This window comes from Arachis hypogaea, chromosome 14, assembly GCF_003086295.3.
Source record: "Arachis hypogaea cultivar Tifrunner chromosome 14, arahy.Tifrunner.gnm2.J5K5, whole genome shotgun sequence".
In the NCBI taxonomy this organism is placed as follows: domain Eukaryota; kingdom Viridiplantae; phylum Streptophyta; class Magnoliopsida; order Fabales; family Fabaceae; genus Arachis; species Arachis hypogaea.
In genome coordinates this window covers 117425-137123 of record NC_092049.1, presented here as the reverse complement: position 1 = coordinate 137123, position 19699 = coordinate 117425, and the positions used below count along the sequence as shown (strand labels likewise).

Below are 19699 nucleotides of genomic sequence, written 5' to 3'. Positions count from 1 at the left end.
TTTATATTTTTTTGTCAAAAAAAAATTATAAAATATACTAATTTAATATTTCTTTTACATTTCATCAATCAAATATAATTTTGTATCTCACTAGTGTCCCGTTCCCGTACATGTAAGAAACGCAATGTGCACAAAGCGTAATCCATACTTTGCTGGTCTAACTAACATTGAACATTACGATTCCTACACTTCAATTCAAACAAATTTCTATGTTCATGACCATCACATCACAGCAACGAATTTATGAAAGATATCACAGAAACATTCACCAACTTTCAAACCGAAATAGCAGCCACCAGACAGCTATACTGCAAATTTTGACATTGAAATACCCATGAATATGAACACCCCCCCCCCCTCCCTTTTCCAAAAAAAAAAAAAAAGAAGAAAAAAAAGCTTTGGTAACATTTGTCAGTCTTTAACATCTGAGACTCCTTCGCCACAGATCTGAAACCTGGCTTCACCTTCAGCTAAACAAGGAGAACTTATCACTTTACAGATGCGCTCTTCTCCTCTTCCTTTCCTCAGAGCTAGCCTGCATTTAATAAATTAATTAACTTGCAGCGTAAGAACCAAGCTGGGCCAGAATTATAAGTACAAACACTTATTGTTTTCAACTTTGAACCTTGTAGTGGTGGCATGAGCCATAATGTTGCCTCCAATAGGCTTGATTTGAGGCCCAGCAAAGACTGCAGAACCGTCTACTTGTGAAACTACTTGGTTTGTTATGACAACAGCCACACCAAACTGCAATAGAAGTACATAACTATTTATTAGCTGTGTTTGAATCACAGAAAAGTTTGTTCTGTTTTACTAAGAAAAGCCGTATATATTGTCATATAGTCAGCAATCTAAACCATATCATCAAATCAGTTCAACAAATTAAAAACATGGTTAGCTACTTTCCAGCCTACATGGACTTTTACCTCATCTGCTATCTTTTGAAGGCTCCTAAGGAACTTCGCTAGGTGCATTTGCCGAGCTGAAAGCTCCCCCCTTCCGGAGAAATCTGTCCTATAGAGAGCAGTAGCACTGTCTACTATCATTACAGCAAACCTGTTCAAACAGCTTTGAACTGTAAATTTCACAAGCAACTTTTTGCAACCCATGCAAACAATGATTCCAAAGTCCAATTTGGACAACTCAATACAGAAACACATTAACAAATTGAGCTTCTTCACTCGTTGGATCAGGCGCTAGTCATGGATAATCTTATAGACATTGGAAATATATGAAAAGAAAAACAAAAGCCACTTAGGCGGTTATTATTTATTGAAGCTAGTTATTAGCTAATGATTAATCAAGAATTCAATATGAAAGAAGTTATGATTATGACATGACACACTTGTGCATCAATATGCATCAACTGAAATAGAAATCCTGACTTTGGCTGATCTAAACAGTACTCCACTGTCAAAAAAAAGGGAACCATCAGAAGTCACACCTTGTTTCCACCATCATTGATGCTGCTTCAAGCAAAAGGCGTGATTGATGATCTGTGTTGTACGCTCTAGCATAAGCAACATTTTCCAATACATCAGCCCCATTCAATCCAAACCTGAAGCTTTTGGCAATGTTAATATGGAGTACAAACATAGGATGACACCAAGTTCATATCAACAATCATTATACCTATCAGCTATCTGTAAGAGTCGTTGAGGCCTAAAAGTACCCTCAGCATCGATGTACATAGCTTTGCCCTCACCACCTCCTTGATCCAGGGGCAACTACAGCATAAACAATAAAATGAATATTAGGGAATAGAAAAATACAGTGACACATAGATGAGACCTAGACATTCATGCCATGACTCAAAACTAGATGAGAACTAGACATTCACCATGACACTAAACCTTCTCTAATTCAATTTTTATACCAACAATAACACAAATTTAAAACTATATGCGGTAGAAAACAATTATTCTCCATGGATATAGTCTAACTACTGCAAACTAAGCGAAAGAGAGATTATCGTTTTGTCTATGTTCAGCTACGACACGATACAAAAGCACTACTACAACAGTGAAGAAAATGGAAACTACATACTTGGCAAGTGACACAGAGAGTGTGACATAACTGAGTCTTCCCACATCGAAATTCACCATACAACTCGGTGATAGAACCTGTTTCAATTCCTCCTAATAGAAGAAACAATATTGAATTATGACACTTCATCAATGAAAAACACAATCCATAAAATCCACTTGTAAGCAATGTCTTTATTAGAGATGTCTCACCTTCCAATATCTTGTCAAGCTCTCTTGATCCAGTTGTTATCTGGATGATCTCCATCCGCTGAGCATGGAGCTGGCTCGCACTAGTAAAACCCATAGGCACCAACTTAGTAGCTGTCAATAAACAAGCATCAGAAGATCAGTACGGCTTCACAATTAATGTGCTTATAGCTGATGCTCTTGAGTGTTGAAATTAAAGAAAATACCGTATTAGCAAAGTAGAATATATCAGGAGGTGCATACCTGCTTCAATAATCTTGTCAACTTTAGCCTCACTGATACCTTTAATTTGCAACAGATCCTTCCTAGGAGTGTAAGCAACAGATTCAACAGTGCAAATACCTGCATCTTTAAGCTTCTTAATGTCTAAGGCAGCTATGCCTGATGCCTGTGTAAATAGTAAATACCCGCATTAGGGACTCAAACAGTCAAATCATCACCTACTGTAATCACTAAGCTGTAAATTGAAGCACCAACAATATAGTATCCTAGGGAAATTCCAAAACAGACAAAGGAGTAACATAAACAAGACCCATAGTAAAAAGGGGCAACTACCAAAGGAAAACACAAAAGGGCCCCCGGGGGGAGGTTCCGTTTTAAGAGTGTCAATGCAGAAAACCTACATCGATGAAAAAGCAATCATAGCTACGAAATTAGATCAAATGGGGCACCGAAGTCATAAGAAAGACTGAACTTTTCACTAAAAAGTTACAACCAATTAGCAATTAGGGTAAAAATACGTGATTAGGTAGCATAAGAGAAGTAATTTGAAGAGAACGAAAATGGAAGAAAAAAGGTGATTAGTGACCTGAAGCTGTTCAACAGGGAAAGGTCCATGTTGAACCTCTTCGGCTTCTTCATGCTGTTGAACACTTCTCTGGTTGCGCTGCTGCTCAATGCTTGCTGACATGTCTGATACGGGAGTATGATAGAACCCCACAGAGAAAGAAAAATATAGTCTTTTTGAAGCGTGGGGAGAAAAGAGAGAAGTGGGGGGTGAAAGGAAGAAGTTGAATTCTACACAGTACACAGACAGAAAATCAGACAAAGCTTTGAAGAGAGGAGAAGGAAGAAGAGATATGGAAATGGCGAAAGAGGTAGGAGGTACGGGGGGAAATGCGGGAATTCAAAAAGAGTTGGGAGGGGCGCCAAAACAATTAATGAATAAGCTTCCTCAACAAGCTTAGCCCTTAGGGTGAGGACTGCTTGCTAGTCTACCATGATAAACAATTATTCTTTTTGACCAAATAGATTGGGCTTTCGCCCAAAAGAGTTGCTCTTTTTGGGTACTTAAGAAAACCCATTGAAACGTATAGAAATAGGGTACCTACCCATATTCCGTCTTTTGGAAATGCTTATACACACACAATGAAAAAAAAAAAAGTGAAGAACACTGTTTGCCCAAAATTAACTAAAAGAAAGCATGAGGACAAATCAAAACCCGCCAGATGTGGTTTAGTGATAATAGGATCAGATCCAGATAAATTATTAACTATGTAGTATGTACCTTATATATTTTTTATTTCTGTAATTTTCTCTTTCTTCTTTTAGATTGGATTATTTTTTCTTACTGTAATTTGGTAGAGCATATGGCTCTTTTATGCTTTGGACTTTATGCCCTAACAGTATGAACTTTATTTCCCGATTAACACAAATTACAATAAGATTAAAAAAATGAGATGGTATTTTTTATGACAGATACCAACCTAAAATACAAGTTTTTTTTTTCCCTTTTTTTATGTAATTATTGGTGTAGTGGTCAAAATAAATTGTTTATATGTCATTTTTTAATAGATCGAATTAGATTTTTTGGGGCAAAATTTTGCTATAAATTCAAATATTTTTGTCAAACTAAATTCAACAAAATTTACTTAAACCTAACAAAAATTAATGAATCACACCTTTCTTCTTTTTTACATTCCTTCTTCTTTTTTACGTTCTTTTTCCTTCTTTTATTGTTTGATTTTGTTTTATTTTTTTTTTCTCCTTCTCCAATCGGTGTCTTTTGCACTTTTTTTAAAAAAAAAAATTGTTTGATTATTTATTTATCTTTTTTTATTTTTAATCTTCTTAAACAAAAAGAATTAAGAAATGGTAAAATAAGAATAATAAGAAGATAAAAAAACAAAAAAAAAGGAGGAGAAAGGGATAGAATTTTAAATTGTGCAAAATATATTAAAAAAGAATACCACAATTTTTTTTATTGTGACATAAAAAATTTTATAACTATGACACAAAAATTTCTTGTGTTATTTATGAAAAATTTATGTATCATTTATAACTAAATGATGTATTTTTATTATCACTCAATTGACTATGTGATATTAAACAGAAATACAAGAGATTTTAATCATGCATGCATATATTATTCACAATAAATTGATGTGTTTTTTAATCTAAAACACATTTAAATGTATTTTGTTAGTTGAGTGAGTCAAAATTCTGAACTTTATATATGTTTTTTAAAGATTTCTTGTATATTAAAAATTTTTATGTCATTTCTAACTAAATGATGTGCTTTTGTTACCATTGAACTGACGGTAACATATTAAACTCATATATAAGAGGTATAGTCGTTTCTGTATCATTTATAATAAATTAATGTATTTTTTAGAACAAAAAAATATTTGAATATATTTTGTTAATTGAGTGAGTTAATATCTTGGATTTCTAATTCTTTAAAGATTTTTTATATATTTACAAAAAGATTCATGTGTCGTTTCTAACTAAATGATGTAGTTTTTTTATTACTGAATTAATTGTGTGGTATTAAACTAATATATAAGAAATTATTATTAAAAAATAATTATGAAAGTTAGTTTAGAATATTAATAAATTTATTTATAAATAAATAAAACTAATTTTATAACTAAAAAATAAAAAATTATCATTCATATTTATAAAAATTCAAAATATTAATTAATATACATATTAAAATCAACATTTTAATATTTTTATCATGAATACAAAATTAATTTTATTCTTTATAATTAAATTTATTAGCATTTTAAAGTTTTGTAGTTAAAAATGATAACTTTTTCTTATTTTAAAATTGAAAGATAAATAAACCAATAATTAGTGAGAATATCCTAATAATATGATAATGACTTGCATTATATTGGAATAATCCTGTGTATTTACCACCAGCGAAAAGAAGATGCAATAATAAGGAGAAAATTTTTGTGGCACATTTTATACTTTCAAAATTTTGCAGGAATTTTCTTTTCCTACACCTGCAGTAATCAAGACGAAAAAATGAAAAAAAAAATAAATAAAAGATTTATATGATGAACATCTCAGACTCATCTTTTTATGAGGAGGCCAGGAAGAGATAGTTAGCTTTTACAACAACTGTACTGCTATTCACTTGTACATTATCCCTTTTCTTTTCATTTTTTTTTTCTTTTTCATTTTTTTCTTTTCTTAGTTATAGAAACCCTGAACTGATGGCACACCGGTGCCCTGGACCCAAGATCCCTTCAAGAATTGTGCGACAGTGAACTGGGCAGCTTCTTGCTTGTTGATGACATGGTAGGTGGGCCAGTTAACCCTGCCATCGGTCTTGGAACCAGGTCCAGTGTTTGCATACTCAGCATAGTAGAGTGTCTTAAGAGCGAAGTCGCCGGCCCAAGGAAGCCATCCCTCCGGGTGAATGAGATCTCCGATGTCGGATTCCATGATTACTGTCCTGGAGTACTCCTTCCATGGCCTACCAAGGTAGTTCTTGAACTGGGCCTTGACAGGCACAAGCGAGTCATCAGCCTTGATGATGCACTTCTGGAGGACTATTCCGGTGGTTTGTTTTGGATCAACTCTGCCTTGTGCGGTTATAATGGTTTGTTGGTTGTCCATTGGCTTCCTAACAACCATGATACAGTTCTGGAAAACTGCTGCGGCGTCACCAAAGATGAAATCGATGGTGCCGGAAATGATGCAACTCCTGTAGAATTGCCTGTGGGTTTGGGCGTATAGTGTGTCTTGGTAACCCTCGAAGCGGCAGTTCACAAACACCACGCGGTCAGCTTGCACTCTCGCAGCCACAGCTTGGTGTCCTTCTGGCCCAGCTGTGTTCCTGAATCCCATCGACTTTCCAATAAATCCATCTCCTAGCACAGCTGCATGCATATACCGTACCATAACCATTAATAATTTTGACTTAAATATCTCGGATTTGTTTTTTGCATTATTCGATCGCTCACTTACCAAATGGGGCAGTTAGGAAGGTCCTGGTACCGTCCCTAAAGTTTTTGTTGCCGGTGATGATGCTCTTCTGGGAACCTTCACCAAACAAGGTTACGTTCTGCATTTTCTGTGTTATTGTCACTGTCTCATCGTACACTCCTTCCTTAACAAAAATCACATACCTGCATTTTCATACATTGTTTGAACTATGAGTTGTGCTATATATAGATGGCGTAAACAATAATGGAAAATATACACACCTTCCTTCGTATGTCTTAGGCATGGCAGCCAAAGCTTCAGAGATGGTTTTGAAGTCCCCGGAGCCATCCTTGGCGACGGTGACATTAGGTGTGGGCTTGTTATCGGCAGCCTTCAACATCCTCCTGTCCTTCTGGCTAAGCCAGTTAGGAAAGCCATCGCGTTTGTCCAGGAAATCGAGCGGCGACTGATGCTTCTCCTCGGCCAAACTCCGGAACGTTGGCAAGGAGGAGAGGAAGTTACCAACCTTGGAAACAATGTTAAGTGTGTTGCTAACAAACTCCTTAGAGTCCTTGAAGAGGTTCTCAAGATCAGTCTTCAACTGTCCCTCAGGGAAACCGTCGATGCAAGTTTGTTGGTAACTGATGACAGCACTGAGCCAGCTGTTCAAATCAGGAGTACTGTTGGTGATGTTCCTCAAATCGATGTTGTCTCCGGATACTTGGTTCGTGATGGCCTCCAGGTCGATCTTGGCATCAGAGAAGATCTGCTTGCAATCTTCATAGGCGCCTTGCTCCTCCGGGGATTCGAAGTTGAGGGTTTCGGTTTTGGCGAAAGCAGCGTTAACTGCATCCTCTGCATATTTGGCGTAGTACTTGAGAATATCCTTGGGTTGCGACATGGAAGGGTCGTTCTTCAATGCATCTGAGAGAGGTCCTTCACATTTGTCTTTGTACTCGGCACCATCGCAGACAAGTTCCACCATCTTCTCCGATTTTGCGATTGATGGTGGTGACGACGACGACGACGAATACGAAGATGATGATGGAGAATGCGACGATGGAGTGCTGTTGCTTTTGCTGTCATTTCCTGGCAATACCACGACGAAGACTGCGCCGATGATGCCTACAAGGACGATGGCGGCTACAACGCCCATGATGATCCTCTTCTTGAGTTTTGCCTTCTGCTCATTTCTTCGACGTTCCGAGATGACATCAAAATCTTGAAATGCCATTTTTTTTCTTTTGGGAGCTTCCTAAGGCAGAGGAACTTCTCTCTGCCTTAGCTAGGAGATCCAAAAAGAATGAACGGACCTTCAATTTGGACTTGTGTGTTACGTGATTTGTATTTAAATGCGATTTGGTTTGCTTGAAGAGGAAAAGGTATTAGTGGTTGGGAGGTCTTTGAGGTTGGTTTTCTATTATGGGAAGGTAATTGTCGAGTGACAAAAATCCACGACGGTTGACCATTGATAATACCTCTTGTTCTTCCATGTTCCACCCATTCTAACCTTATTTCCCGCCATGTTATGCTACTCTTAAGACAAACTTTGATTATGCTTCTCTTTTTTCCCAAGGGTATAGTAGTGGCCAAAAATAGACAAGACCAAGTAAAGTGCATGCCATGCATATATGTGTTTGTGGGCTGGTTTTATTTCAAATATGGAAGTATTCTTATGTAAGCATATTCCATGTGGAAAAAAATCAATCACACATAAAATATATAAATTAAATAATATATATTTATATATAAATATATAATAATTAATTTTATATATACATAATATTTTTATTCTTATATTTATAATAACTCTAAAAAAGTTTTATAATTATTTGTAATAATATAAAGAAAATTTGATGGTATTTAACTTGCTTAAAAGATAAGAGAGATAAAAGTAGACTCCACTTTTTATTTTTATTTTTATATTAAATAATTAAAAAGTTAAACAACATAAAACACACCTAATATAAAATAAAATTGTATTATGTATAAATATGTATGTGGATATCTATGTCTATATATATTTATAAAGGAGAAAAATTAGGGTACTAACATTTTTTTTTATCAATGTTATTCAACATTTTGAGTTAAATATTAACTAAAACTAATAAATTTTATTCGTCATATAACATTTTTTTTATGAAATTCACTTGAAAGAAACATTAAAAGCACAAACTACTATTATATTACATTTTATATGATCTCATCTTTTTTATTGTAGGCTCGTTTTTAATATATTTTTTATTAATTAAACAACCCTTTTAGTTTTTTATTTATTATATTTTATATCAATATCTAAATTTAAAATTAAAAATTATAAGTTAAAATTCACAATTTAGGAATTAAAATTTGTGTATTTGTCTTTCTTTTAATTTTCCCTCTTCTATTTACTAAATATGTAGCATAACAATGAATATAAGATTAGTCTACATAGTGCTTTACTTAATTATAACGGGACTATCAATCTATACTTAAGAAATGAAGACTATTTATTAAATTTTAATAGAACACACTAATAAATAGGATTATCTATTAAACTTTAATAGAACATGTTAAGAAATGAGACCTAAAAGTTTCGCCTTGAGTTGAGTTGTTCACTTAGTTTATATTGGTAGGCTGTGTCAATATAAAGGGCCAACTGAATAGGTTGAGAATCCTAAAACAAAATGATAATTTGTACGTGTTGTATAAAAAGAATGTTAAAATCGTTAACACTTATTTGTTACTTGTGAGTACTCTTGGTAGGTATGATGTGCATGAATTACAGAAGTTGATTAGGTGTGAATTGCTCCTGACACTTTAAAAAATTACTTTAAGAGTTGGAGATCCATGCCTATAAAAAAAGAGCTGCGCAAGTATTGATAAATTGCCAATTGGATTCTTCTCAGTTATATAAAACATTTGGCTACAAAGAAATGCTTAGAACAAAACAACAGCTATAGGCTGTGCGACTCAATCGTTGTTATGTACTAACATAAGAGTTGCTTTGTCATTTTATTTTTTTGTTAAGAGCTGTTTTGTCATTTTATTTTTTACTAATTTTAATAATGATAATTTATTATTGTTGTTATAATAAACTAATTATTGATTAATTTAATAAATATTTTTAATAAAAATATTTGATAATAAAAAAAATATTAATAAAAAATAGTTAAAATTTATGTTATTTAAGCAGATTTTTGTGACACATAAACATCCATAAACATCCTTAACAAAATGTTTTCAAACAACTTTATCTTAGTATCCTTCTTAATAATGAAAATAGGAATATTAAGATGCCAAAGTAACAAATATACGGGCCTATGTGGAGTTCAGCAAGCATGAAGCATGTGAAGGGGTTATGAGTTAGACTCCTCCTTATTACAAGTATGGAAGAGTATCACTGTAACAGGAGAAGATCCACCGTATGCATCGAACCACAGCAAAAACATTATTGTAGATATCTCTTACTCATTCGTGAATTACTTGTTCATGTATCCCTAGACAATGTAATAGGATATTAAACGCTTCTGCAGCAAAAGAAGTATCGTCTGTTGTTCAAATCCCATCATCATAAGGAAAAGAAGTAGAACCAAGCCAAGCATCACCTGCAATGAACTCTGAAACAGTGAAGTTATAAGCATCATTGTAATCCAACAAATGGAATCCTGGCCAATCCACACGGTTACGAGTGTCTGAACCACCCCCATAATTCTCATACTCTCCATAATACAGAGTCTCAAGCCCTTCAGTATCACCATCATTATTATTGTTCCACTTTGTCCATCCCAACGGGTCAATGAACTTATCAATGTACGACTCTATGTACACAGTGCGAGAATACACCCTCCATGGCCTCCCAAGGTAACTCTTGACCATCGTCGAATTTGAACTCAAATCAGTGCTTGCTACAATTGAACTGTTCTGGATTGAGATCCCTGTGTCCTCATCAGGGCTACTTCGTGATTGCGCGGTAATAACCGTAAACTGGCCGGGTATTGGCATTAGTGAAACAATGTTGCAGCCTTGAAAGATCGCTGCCGCGTTTCCGAATATGAAGTCTATGGTGCCATATATGTCGCTTTCTCTGTAGAATTGTCTGAAGGAGTGAGTGTAGAGTGTGTCTTGATAGCCATAGATTGAACATCTGTAGAATGCAGTCAAGTCTGCATTAACTCTCAGTGCAACTGCTTGATGCTTCTCTGGCCCCGCTTTGTTCTCAATTGCTATGTCTCGAGCCAGAAAACCATCCCCAGACACAGCTGATCGATAGGGAAAAAACAGGTGATGAGCTTAATCTTTTTTTGTATCTCATAATTACTCAAATTTACAAGTTTGAATAACACTACTCCACTTATATCTAACAGTAGCTAGCTAATCCAATACAAAAAAAATAAAACAGATTAGTGTGAGATAACAAAGCCATATATAGTAGCCAGAGTGAACAAAATAAAAAATCATAATAACCAATTCCGAACATTTTAAAGGCTAAGAAGTAGTTCACATTTCACAATCAATATAATGAATAGTATCATAAAGGGGTTTGTTTACCTAGAGTGGCAGATCTAAAAGTAGTCCAGCCATCAACAAAACTTCTGTTACCAGTGATGACAGTGGCATCTCTTCCATCTCCAAGCAAAACAATATTGGTCTTATGACTTGGAATCTCCACATTCTCCTCGTATAACCCTTCTTTCACATATATCACTGTCCTGTCAAAGCTGTTACTTGGAGCAAAGTCAATAGCTTCATTGATAGTACTAAAGTTCCCACTCCCATCTGCAGCCACAACAATCACTTCACTAGGATCATACCCTTCATCATCTGATTTTGAAAAAAACCACTTTGGAGTGCTCTTCTTCTGCTTCTTCTTCATATCAGGCTTACGAGGGAGCATTGAGAGAGTGTTGCTGACATATTTGAAAGTGTTGGTCACAGAATCCACAAGAGTTGGCTTAAGGGTACCAGAAGCTGACTCCATGCTTTCTAAACACGTTTCTTTGTTGGTTAACGCTGCACTAAGGTATGTTCTTGCATCAACCAAGTCCTTCGAGTTCTGCGAACGGATTGCGGATAGAGAGCGTTTCAGAGAAGACAATGTGAGTTTGTGGAGCTCCTTGCAGTCTTGAACTGCTCCTATTTTGTTCTCTATGATGCTGTTTGAGTTTCCAGCATTGTTGAAAAGATCAGATAGCTTTGTGGCTTCTGATATAGCTACTTGGAGAGACTGAAGGAGGTTGTTGAGTATGTTTGGAGATATGGTTATAGAGATTGATAGCTTCAATGAGTTGAAGCAAACTTCAGGGTATGGTGTGGTTCTGCAAAAGGATTTCAATGCATTGAGGTTTTCTGCATTGGGGGTGTTGCTGATAGCACAAGCATTTGAGAAGAATAAGATTGTTGATAAGAGAAAAAGGGAGGCTTTAGAAGACGTAGAAGAAGCCATGGAATGACATTAAGAAAAATGATGTTATAAAGTAGTTTAATAAAAATGATGTTGTAAGGTAGTTTACTTGTTGAGATCTCTTAAATAATACACTCGGGATTATTATTCAAGAAGTGGGTCTCACTTCACTCTTTTCTACTTTTAGACAAGTTAAACAAAAATTTTGTATGGACTAAAGAATACAGCTGCAGACGTGCAGTACTCATTTGACTATGGAAACTTGAAATTCAGCTTATTCTGGTGCATAGGCCATAGGGGGATGCATGATGCACAAAGTTTGATGACTGCCATGATAATTTTTCCTAGTTTTTTGCTTTGGGTGGGTAACCTGTTTTGTCCATACTTGAAACATCAACTTTTTCATTATTGCCAAGATCTTGAGAAGCTGCGAATGAGAAACTAAATTATGTGAACCAGAACCACTTGGTAAATTGCTTTGTGAAGATGTATTTCGGTTTTCAGAAACAACTATCGAATATGTACATTAAAATTAGTTATTAAAGTCAATTACTAATATAAAATACATATTATAATATAAATATATATTAAAAATAAATTAAATTATATATATATATATATATATATTAATAATTAATTTTAATATATAAATAATATTTTTATTTCTAAAATACTAACGTCATCATGTCGGTGAAAGAGATCTATCTGAGACACAAAGGCCACTTCTGCCTTGGCAATTGGCATATTTAGCTAACTGGCAGTGTAAATTTGGTCGATTTTTCGGTGTTTATAAATTAATATTTAATTTTTATTTAATTTATTTTTTATTATAAATTTTAAAATTATTTATTTTTATATTTTTAAATTAAATATTAATTTTTTTAAGAAATTAGATATATTTTTTAAATATCATAACAATCACATGAAAATAATACAAACTTTATTCCACAAACATATTTATGCATTTTTTTTTTGGGTTTATTTTGTTGTCTCTATTATTGTCCATGCAGGGGATTCAAATATGACTTTAATGATCCCTTTTCCCCCTAAGTTGCATTGGCACCGGATGCACAATTTCAAAAAAATAAAAAATAAAAAATCTAGCTTGCGGATCTAAAAAATATATTATAAAATTATATGATTAATAAAATTTATTATTTTATTTAATATTTAATCCATTTTAAATACTAAAGAATAAATTTAAATTTTAAACTTTAGACTTTAAATTAAGAATATTCAACATTCGACTTAACCCAAATCTTAATTAAGAATTGGTTTAATGATTAATTTATTAATTTATTTAATAAACAAGTATTAAAAATTTAAATTTAGTTTTGTGCATCACACTTCCGGAATTGGTTTGTAAAATTGTCACTTTATTCATGAGCAGGGACAAACTCAAGTGCATAGGATGGAGGCACTTGCCCAACTAAATTAAAAAAAAAATCTATTTAAATATATATTTTCCCTTTTTTGTCCCACAAAAGTTTACAAAAATTTGTCTTAACATTTATGTTAAAAATAATTTTTTATTAAATTTAATATGTAATAATATTTATTTTGTTAAATTTGATTTAATATAAAATTAAAAATAAATAAATAAATTAATTTAATAAAAAACTAATGAACGGTGATAATATAATTTTAAAATTAATTAATTAGTTAATTACTAAATTAAATTTCAATTTTTTAAATATAAATAAAATTATCAATATCTTTTTTTGTCTTAAAAAATTAGTTGAAATAAAAAAACAGTATCTATTTATTAATTAATATTATTTATTTTAAAATTATATAATATTTTTTAGTTTTATTTTTTAAATAATCTTGCTTGTAACAATTATTTTGAATTAAAATATATTTTATGTTATAAATATTATAACAAATAAACTTTTTATTTGAATGGTTGGTAATTAATATTTGAAAATTATAATGAATAGTAAAATAATTATTTAAAAGCATAAAAGTTAATTTTGATATATTAAAATATGTATATTTTTTTACAGTTATTTAATTATATTTATTCTTTTAAATAATTATTTACACGATGAATATAAAAAGTTATTTTTTAATTACAATACATAATTAAATAAATACAACAAAATTTTAGTTCAATAGTGTGTCAAAATTAAATTAAAAAATATATAAAAAATTTTATTATTTTAAAAAGAAAGATATAAAATAATTATAAATTAAGTTTTTATTAGGGATAAGTACTGTTTTAGTCCCTAAAATTTAAGGTCAAAATCAAATTCGTCTCCAACGTTATTTTGGATTTAAAATCATCCCCAGCGTTTCATTTGGTACTAAATCGTCATTTTGACTTTTTACGGACAAAAATACCCTCTACCACCACCACCACCTTTACCACCACTACCACCTCCCTTACTCATACCAAATACATAATATTCAACACCAACAATAACACATTATTCAAATTTAGAAACAACAACATCAAATTTAACAACAAAATCAACACAAAAGCATGATCAGAATCAGAAGCACAACAACAATAAAATTAGAAAATAACAAATCAAAATCAAAATCAAATGCAGAAGTAGAGTCGAAAGCAGAATCAGAAGTAGAAGTAGAATTGGCGAGGTGCAGCGGCGAGGTTAGTAGCAGTGGCGACAGTAGCGGAGCGCGACGGCGACGAGGCACCCCTCTTCCTCTTCCTGATCGTGAGTTCTCTCTCTCTCTCTCTCTCTCTCTCTCTCTCTCTCGCTCTCGAGCTCTCTCTCTTGTTCTGATTCCCGACAGCGATCGACGGCGGCTCCAAGTTTCGCGGACGCCGTCCCCCTTCCTCCTCTTCCTTTTTCCTCTTCCTTTCTCCCCCTCCCCCCTCACGTTCTTTCTCTTTTTTTATTTTATAATATTTTATTAGAGGTAATTTTGTAATGAAATTAAAAATTTTATTGCAAAGGACGATTTTAATACCAAATGAAAGTATAAAACACTAGGAATGATTTTAAATCCAAAATAACGTTGGAGACGAATATAATTTTGACCCTAAACCTTAGGGTCTAAAATTAAACAGTACTTATCCCTTTTTATTATTTTATATAAACATATTTTTTATATACAGGTTTAGTTTTTTTTTTTGTATTTATATATAATTCTAATTTCAAATTATAAATATTAGTATATCAGTAGGCGCTAACGCGCCAACTAATTCACTTATTTTATTAATAAATGTGTATAAAAATAAATAAAAATAAAATTAGTTAGAATGACAAGTTATTTATAATTTAATTAAGATGTTTTAAATTAAGTTTTAAAAATAAAAAATATTTTTTTTATAAATTATATATAATGAATAATATTTTAAGAATAAAAATATTTATTAATTTTTTTTTATTTTTGTATCTCTATTATATTTTTAATATAATTAATAATACTCAATAACATTTATTTTAATATAGATATTTTTATCTCTGTTTTTAAAATATTTTGAATCAGTCAGTGTTCATTAGTATAGAACCCTTAAAATAGCCCGAGTTATGGGGCCATTTAGGTGCTAGGTGGAAGCCTGAAACCGAAACCAGAGGGTGCACCACAACCACATTAGTTGGTACTTGATTAGCACCACCAAACTTATGATTTGATTGTATAAAACTACTATTACGCATTAAGTGATTTTGCCACGGCACCAGAGAAACTCATCTCACATAGAAAATCTATCTAAAATGATGCGAATGCTGTCGAAGCTCATTATTGCAAAGTGCTAACTGCAAAAGCTATTGAATATATAATGCATGAACTAGCCATAATAATAATGGTGATGCTATAGAAAAAAAATAATTTGTAAACTGACATTGATAGTACTAATAGATTTGATTTCCGTATATTGAAAAACACATCCGTGAAACTGAAAATACAGAGACACCTTTAATTTAATAACAAAGTACAAATGAATTAGAGTGAAGCTGTGAAGAACAAAACATTGCAATTCTTCAGCATTTTCTTCTTGAAGGTAATACATTTTTCCTTTATATAGTATATAGTATACAAGATTGGCAAGATTATTTGCCATATTGATTAAGTAAATTTTTAATTTAAAGCGTTAATCCAGCTGTGAATGCTACACCAGTTGAAGGCAACCATAAATTTCCTTGAATGAACTGTGAGACAGTAAAATTGCTAGCTTCACTGGAGCTATTCAAAACATGGTATCCGGGCCATTTGACTCTGTTAGCTACACCAGCACCGGCACCAGTATTCATATACTCAGCATAATATAGTGTATCCAGCGCAAAGTTACCGTTCCACTCTAACCACCCTTGCGGCCTTATAATCTCGCTCATATAATTTTGCATAAAAATGGTTCTTGAATACGTTTTCCACGGCCTCCCCAAGAAAGATTCCGTGGTGTTAACAAAAGAAACTAGGTCAGAATCAGCAGTTACGTTGCAGAATTGTAACGAGAATCCTGTTGGTTCATTAGGATCTTTTCTACCTTGTGCGGTGATTGTGTTCTTTTGATTCTGTAACCCTTTCTTGACAAGTATATTGCATTTTTGGAAGACTGCGGTTGCATCGCCAAAGATGAAATCGACTGTGCCGGAGATTGTGCACTCTCTAAAGAATTGACGCATTGTGTGAGTGTAGAGGCTGTCTTGGTAGCCCAAGATTCCGCAACGGAAGAAGACTGAGAGGTCGGAATCGGATCTTAGTGCCACTGCCTGGTGCTTCTCTGGTCCTGCTGTGTTCTGAAAAGTAATGTCTCGTGCTATGAATCCTCTTCCACTTACAGCTACACGTGACAACCATTATACAGAAATTGGAGGTTTAGAAGGTGTATCTTCATTGCAGCAATATCAATTGTTTGATGCAGACATATGGATATCAATTATCATGTATCCGATAATTGATGCTTAAATTTTAATAATATAGTATAGTGGTAATAATAGGGTGACAAAAAAAATTGGTGGAAACTCAGGTAAAGTCGACCGACTTCACGTGAAGTTGATACCTGATAATAGTTGTTGATATCTGAGAACCATTAGATAATTTGACTGATTTGACTAAATTTTCATCTAATGATTCTCAAGTATTCTCAGGTATCAACTTCACGTGAAGTCGACTTCACCTGAATTTTCACCAATTAGCCAAAAACAGTTATAACTTATCTTAGCATTCATTAATTGTTGCGACAATTAATGAGTGATTGCGATAATTAATGAATACTAAATAAGTATAAGTTTTAATTGTTTTTTTTTTCCCTATCGTTACCATTAGAAATATAATATAGTTTATCCAAATTAACGGTAAAATTCTTACCAAAGGTGGCCGATCGGAAAGTTGTCCAGCCGTCAACAACACTCCGGTTGCCGGTAATAACAGTGGCACCGATACCATCTCCGATCATCATGATATTCCACTTCTTCTTCTTAATCTCCACGTTCTCATTATAAACACCTCTCTTCACGTAAATCACAAACCTCTTCATGCTATAATCCGGCGCAGCCATAATCGCATCCATCACCCTTGTGAACTTTCCACTTCCATCTAAAGCCACCACAACATCCGCAGCCACTCCATTTGCCTGCAGAAGCTTCCTCTCCCCCGGCTTCACCCACGAAGGAAACTGGTCCACGCCGGCACTGTGGGAGACATCATGGTGGGGGACATCAACCTTTGCAAGGAGATTCTTCACCAGCGATGTCACTTGTCCAAGGCCGCTGGAGACTAATCCTTTCACGATACTGCTTGTGCCTTCGAATCCATCGAGGCATGTCTCTGGATTTGCCAGGGCAGCACTTAGCCATGTCTTCAAATCGGATCCTAAGTTTCCTGTACTGTTGTTTTTTCCTACAACATTAATGATAGTAATGTCACATTTCAAATAGGTTAGTCATTAGTATCGTTATGTACCATCATATCATGATCTAACATTATCATCATGAGTGAAAAAATGTACACATCTTATCTTACAAAGAATAAAACTACAGCTGGAAGTAATTTAAAGGATCTAATAAAATTGGTTGGCTAGTACTAGTGGTATAAGACCCTGTATTTAGAATATGTGTTTTTCATTGTCTCGAATGAGGAGGGAAGGGAAGAGAATAAGAGTGGGGACACACTGGGCTGGGCCAGTTAGTTATTAATCATGAGTTGTATTATTCAATCTTTGATAGTAGAGTTTGGATAAAAACTATATGGTCAAAATGTTAAGATATTATGACTTGAAATTTTAATGGCCATTTTTTTTAATAGCTAGTGTTAAGACTTAAGAGATGAAGGATTTTAAAATTAAAATCCATCAAGTTGACAATATAAACTCCCCCTATTTTCAATATTCATGGAACAGAGGAAAAACTAACAGAATACTAATGAGGCTTGTGTGAATTTGGTTAACGGGAACACAACACAAAACAGAGATTTGAAAGTCACATATGCAATATCTTTAAACCACTGTTTTATCAATGTTATCAGATATACCACCATAATTTTGATCTTTTGTGAAATAAAGATGTTGTGGTCCACAAGAAATGACCGGTTAATGGTACCTTTGGGGTTTTGAGTAGCGGAGACAGACCAGTTAAGCTCGTCGGAGGACATGTCCAACAAATCAAGACAGTCAAGAATGGCGTTGGCGAGACGGAAATTTCCAAAGCCACCGCTAAACCTGGACAAGATGGAAGCAACATCTCCCAAGAGGCCAATAACTTCCCTAACAGCACCGACGAACTCAGAAGGTGAAACCTTGAGGCACGCTGAGCCTCCCAAACGAGTGCGAGAAGCAGAGGCCATAGTAGTGAAGTGTCCATGGAGAAGCATCAACAAGAAGGTGAGTGCCATGATTGGTGGCTTTTTCTCTTTTCTTGTTGAAGAAAGAACCATATTTGCCTCTATGTGCTTTTGTTACAGTATTATTATTAGTGGCTCTGTCGCAAGGGGGAATTGATTGAAGTAAGATATGTAGTGAGAGAAGAGAGATGGCGAGTATTTATAAGGGAGAGAGGGAAAGAAATGCGGAAGAGATGCTGAATGTTGGGCCAATTAGTGTTTAAATAAGTTATAACTTATAAGAGGAGGAATGATACATGACACCAATTTTATTTTCAGAATAAATAAATAATTAGTGAAATATATTTTTTTAAAGGATTTAAGTATTTGGCTAATTTGAATAGATAATTAGTGAATAAGAAAAGTACAGGTAGACAATGAAAATACTAAACAATGTGAACAATGGATATATCAGATATTTATTTCATTAGGTGTGCGGATGGTTATTCTAATATTAAGATTTAGGTGGTTAATTCAGAGGTGTAGTGTGTTTTGATTTGATTAGTGATTGTTCATGTTGTTCAAAAAAGTTATTAGTTACCTAGCATAACTCGAATAAATATATTTTTTAAGAGAATTTAGTTAAGTGGTTGAATAACTTGAAGACATTTTTCTTCAAAAATAATGAATAAATAATTAGTGAGTATATTTTTGCTTTAATTACCTGAGTTTCACCTAATTTATAATTAGGTATTTATACTTTTTTTTAATTGAATTTTTATATTATTTTTAATTTTATAATTAAATTCTTATCAATATAAAAATATTAAAATTAATAAAATATTTATTTACAAATTAAAAATACCTATAATTAAAAATATAATTAGATTCTTAATTGCATAATTTTTTAAAAAAAATATTTTATTAATTTTAATATTTTTAACATAAAAAATTAAATATAAATTAAAAATAATATAAAATTTTAATTAAAAATATATATAAAAATTTAATTATAAATTTAATAAAATCATACCACCAGCAGAATAATTAAATTTATATTTTTTTGAAAGAATTTAATTAACCGGTAATTTCAATAGATAATTAATAATTATATCGGAGAAATCAATTTGGGTTGATTGAGTGGTTAATTAGCTCGTCCGTTTAAATAAATGTCTGGAATTTGAATCTGTTT

At 33.0% G+C, this 19699-nt stretch overlaps 4 protein-coding genes across 5 annotated transcripts; all 4 read right to left on the bottom strand.

The window, feature by feature from the left end:
• Window positions 1-38: 38 nt before the first annotated feature.
• LOC112740744 (DNA repair protein RAD51 homolog) lies at window positions 39-3384 on the bottom strand. Of its 2 annotated transcripts, none has more exons than XM_025789340.3 (9): window positions 3043-3384; window positions 2478-2622; window positions 2238-2348; window positions 2047-2138; window positions 1633-1727; window positions 1445-1510; window positions 927-1056; window positions 626-747; window positions 39-535 (listed from the first exon to the last, which is right to left on the bottom strand). In XM_025789340.3, the coding sequence occupies exons 1-9, from the start codon at window positions 3142-3144 to the stop codon at window positions 412-414; spliced, it is 987 nt and encodes a 328-aa protein (XP_025645125.1). In that variant the 5' UTR covers window positions 3145-3384; the 3' UTR covers window positions 39-411. The 2 variants fall into 2 exon arrangements, with proteins under 2 accessions (XP_025645125.1, XP_025645124.1); XM_025789339.3 differs by having other exon boundaries at window positions 1445-1558; window positions 3043-3358.
• Window positions 3385-5400: 2016 nt separating this feature from the next.
• Window positions 5401-7947, bottom strand: LOC112740742 (putative pectinesterase/pectinesterase inhibitor 45). Its single transcript, XM_025789336.3, has 3 exons — window positions 6677-7947; window positions 6438-6598; window positions 5401-6349 (listed from the first exon to the last, which is right to left on the bottom strand). Exons 1-3 carry the CDS (start codon window positions 7627-7629, stop codon window positions 5658-5660), a joined length of 1806 nt encoding a protein of 601 aa, XP_025645121.1. The 5' UTR covers window positions 7630-7947; the 3' UTR covers window positions 5401-5657.
• A 1585-nt stretch (window positions 7948-9532) lies between these two features.
• LOC112740743 (probable pectinesterase/pectinesterase inhibitor 12) lies at window positions 9533-11920 on the bottom strand. The gene is made up of 2 exons (XM_025789337.2): window positions 10926-11920; window positions 9533-10636 (listed from the first exon to the last, which is right to left on the bottom strand). The coding sequence occupies exons 1-2, from the start codon at window positions 11818-11820 to the stop codon at window positions 9933-9935; spliced, it is 1599 nt and encodes a 532-aa protein (XP_025645122.1). The 5' UTR covers window positions 11821-11920; the 3' UTR covers window positions 9533-9932.
• Window positions 11921-15593: 3673 nt separating this feature from the next.
• On the bottom strand, window positions 15594-18783 carry LOC112740739 (pectinesterase/pectinesterase inhibitor PPE8B). Its single transcript, XM_025789334.3, has 3 exons — window positions 18288-18783; window positions 17059-17589; window positions 15594-16531 (listed from the first exon to the last, which is right to left on the bottom strand). Exons 1-3 carry the CDS (start codon window positions 18619-18621, stop codon window positions 15834-15836), a joined length of 1563 nt encoding a protein of 520 aa, XP_025645119.1. The 5' UTR covers window positions 18622-18783; the 3' UTR covers window positions 15594-15833.
• Window positions 18784-19699: the final 916 nt, after the last annotated feature.

Excerpts from the sequence above, each read along its gene's own strand:
- LOC112740743 (XM_025789337.2), bottom strand. The coding sequence starts at position 11,820 with ATGGCTTCTTCTACGTCTTCTAAAGCCTCCCTTTTTCTCTTATCAACA. Across the intron at positions 10,637-10,925 it reads TTTTAGATCTGCCACTCTAG|CTGTGTCTGGGGATGGTTTT; the intron begins GTAAACAAACCC and ends CCTATCGATCAG.
- LOC112740742 (XM_025789336.3), bottom strand. The coding sequence starts at position 7,629 with ATGGCATTTCAAGATTTTGATGTCATCTCGGAACGTCGAAGAAATGAG. Across the intron at positions 6,599-6,676 it reads CCTAAGACATACGAAGGAAG|GTATGTGATTTTTGTTAAGG; the intron begins GTGTGTATATTT and ends ATGAAAATGCAG. Across the intron at positions 6,350-6,437 it reads CTTCCTAACTGCCCCATTTG|CTGTGCTAGGAGATGGATTT; the intron begins GTAAGTGAGCGA and ends ATATGCATGCAG.
- LOC112740744 (XM_025789339.3), bottom strand. The coding sequence starts at position 3,144 with ATGTCAGCAAGCATTGAGCAGCAGCGCAACCAGAGAAGTGTTCAACAG. Across the intron at positions 2,349-2,477 it reads TGACAAGATTATTGAAGCAG|CTACTAAGTTGGTGCCTATG; the intron begins GTATGCACCTCC and ends GTTTATTGACAG. Across the intron at positions 1,559-1,632 it reads CTCTTACAGATAGCTGATAG|GTTTGGATTGAATGGGGCTG; the intron begins GTATAATGATTG and ends CAAAAGCTTCAG.
- LOC112740739 (XM_025789334.3), bottom strand. The coding sequence starts at position 18,621 with ATGGTTCTTTCTTCAACAAGAAAAGAGAAAAAGCCACCAATCATGGCA. Across the intron at positions 17,590-18,287 it reads CGCTACTCAAAACCCCAAAG|GAAAAAACAACAGTACAGGA; the intron begins GTACCATTAACC and ends TTAATGTTGTAG. Across the intron at positions 16,532-17,058 it reads TTTCCGATCGGCCACCTTTG|CTGTAAGTGGAAGAGGATTC; the intron begins GTAAGAATTTTA and ends TGTCACGTGTAG.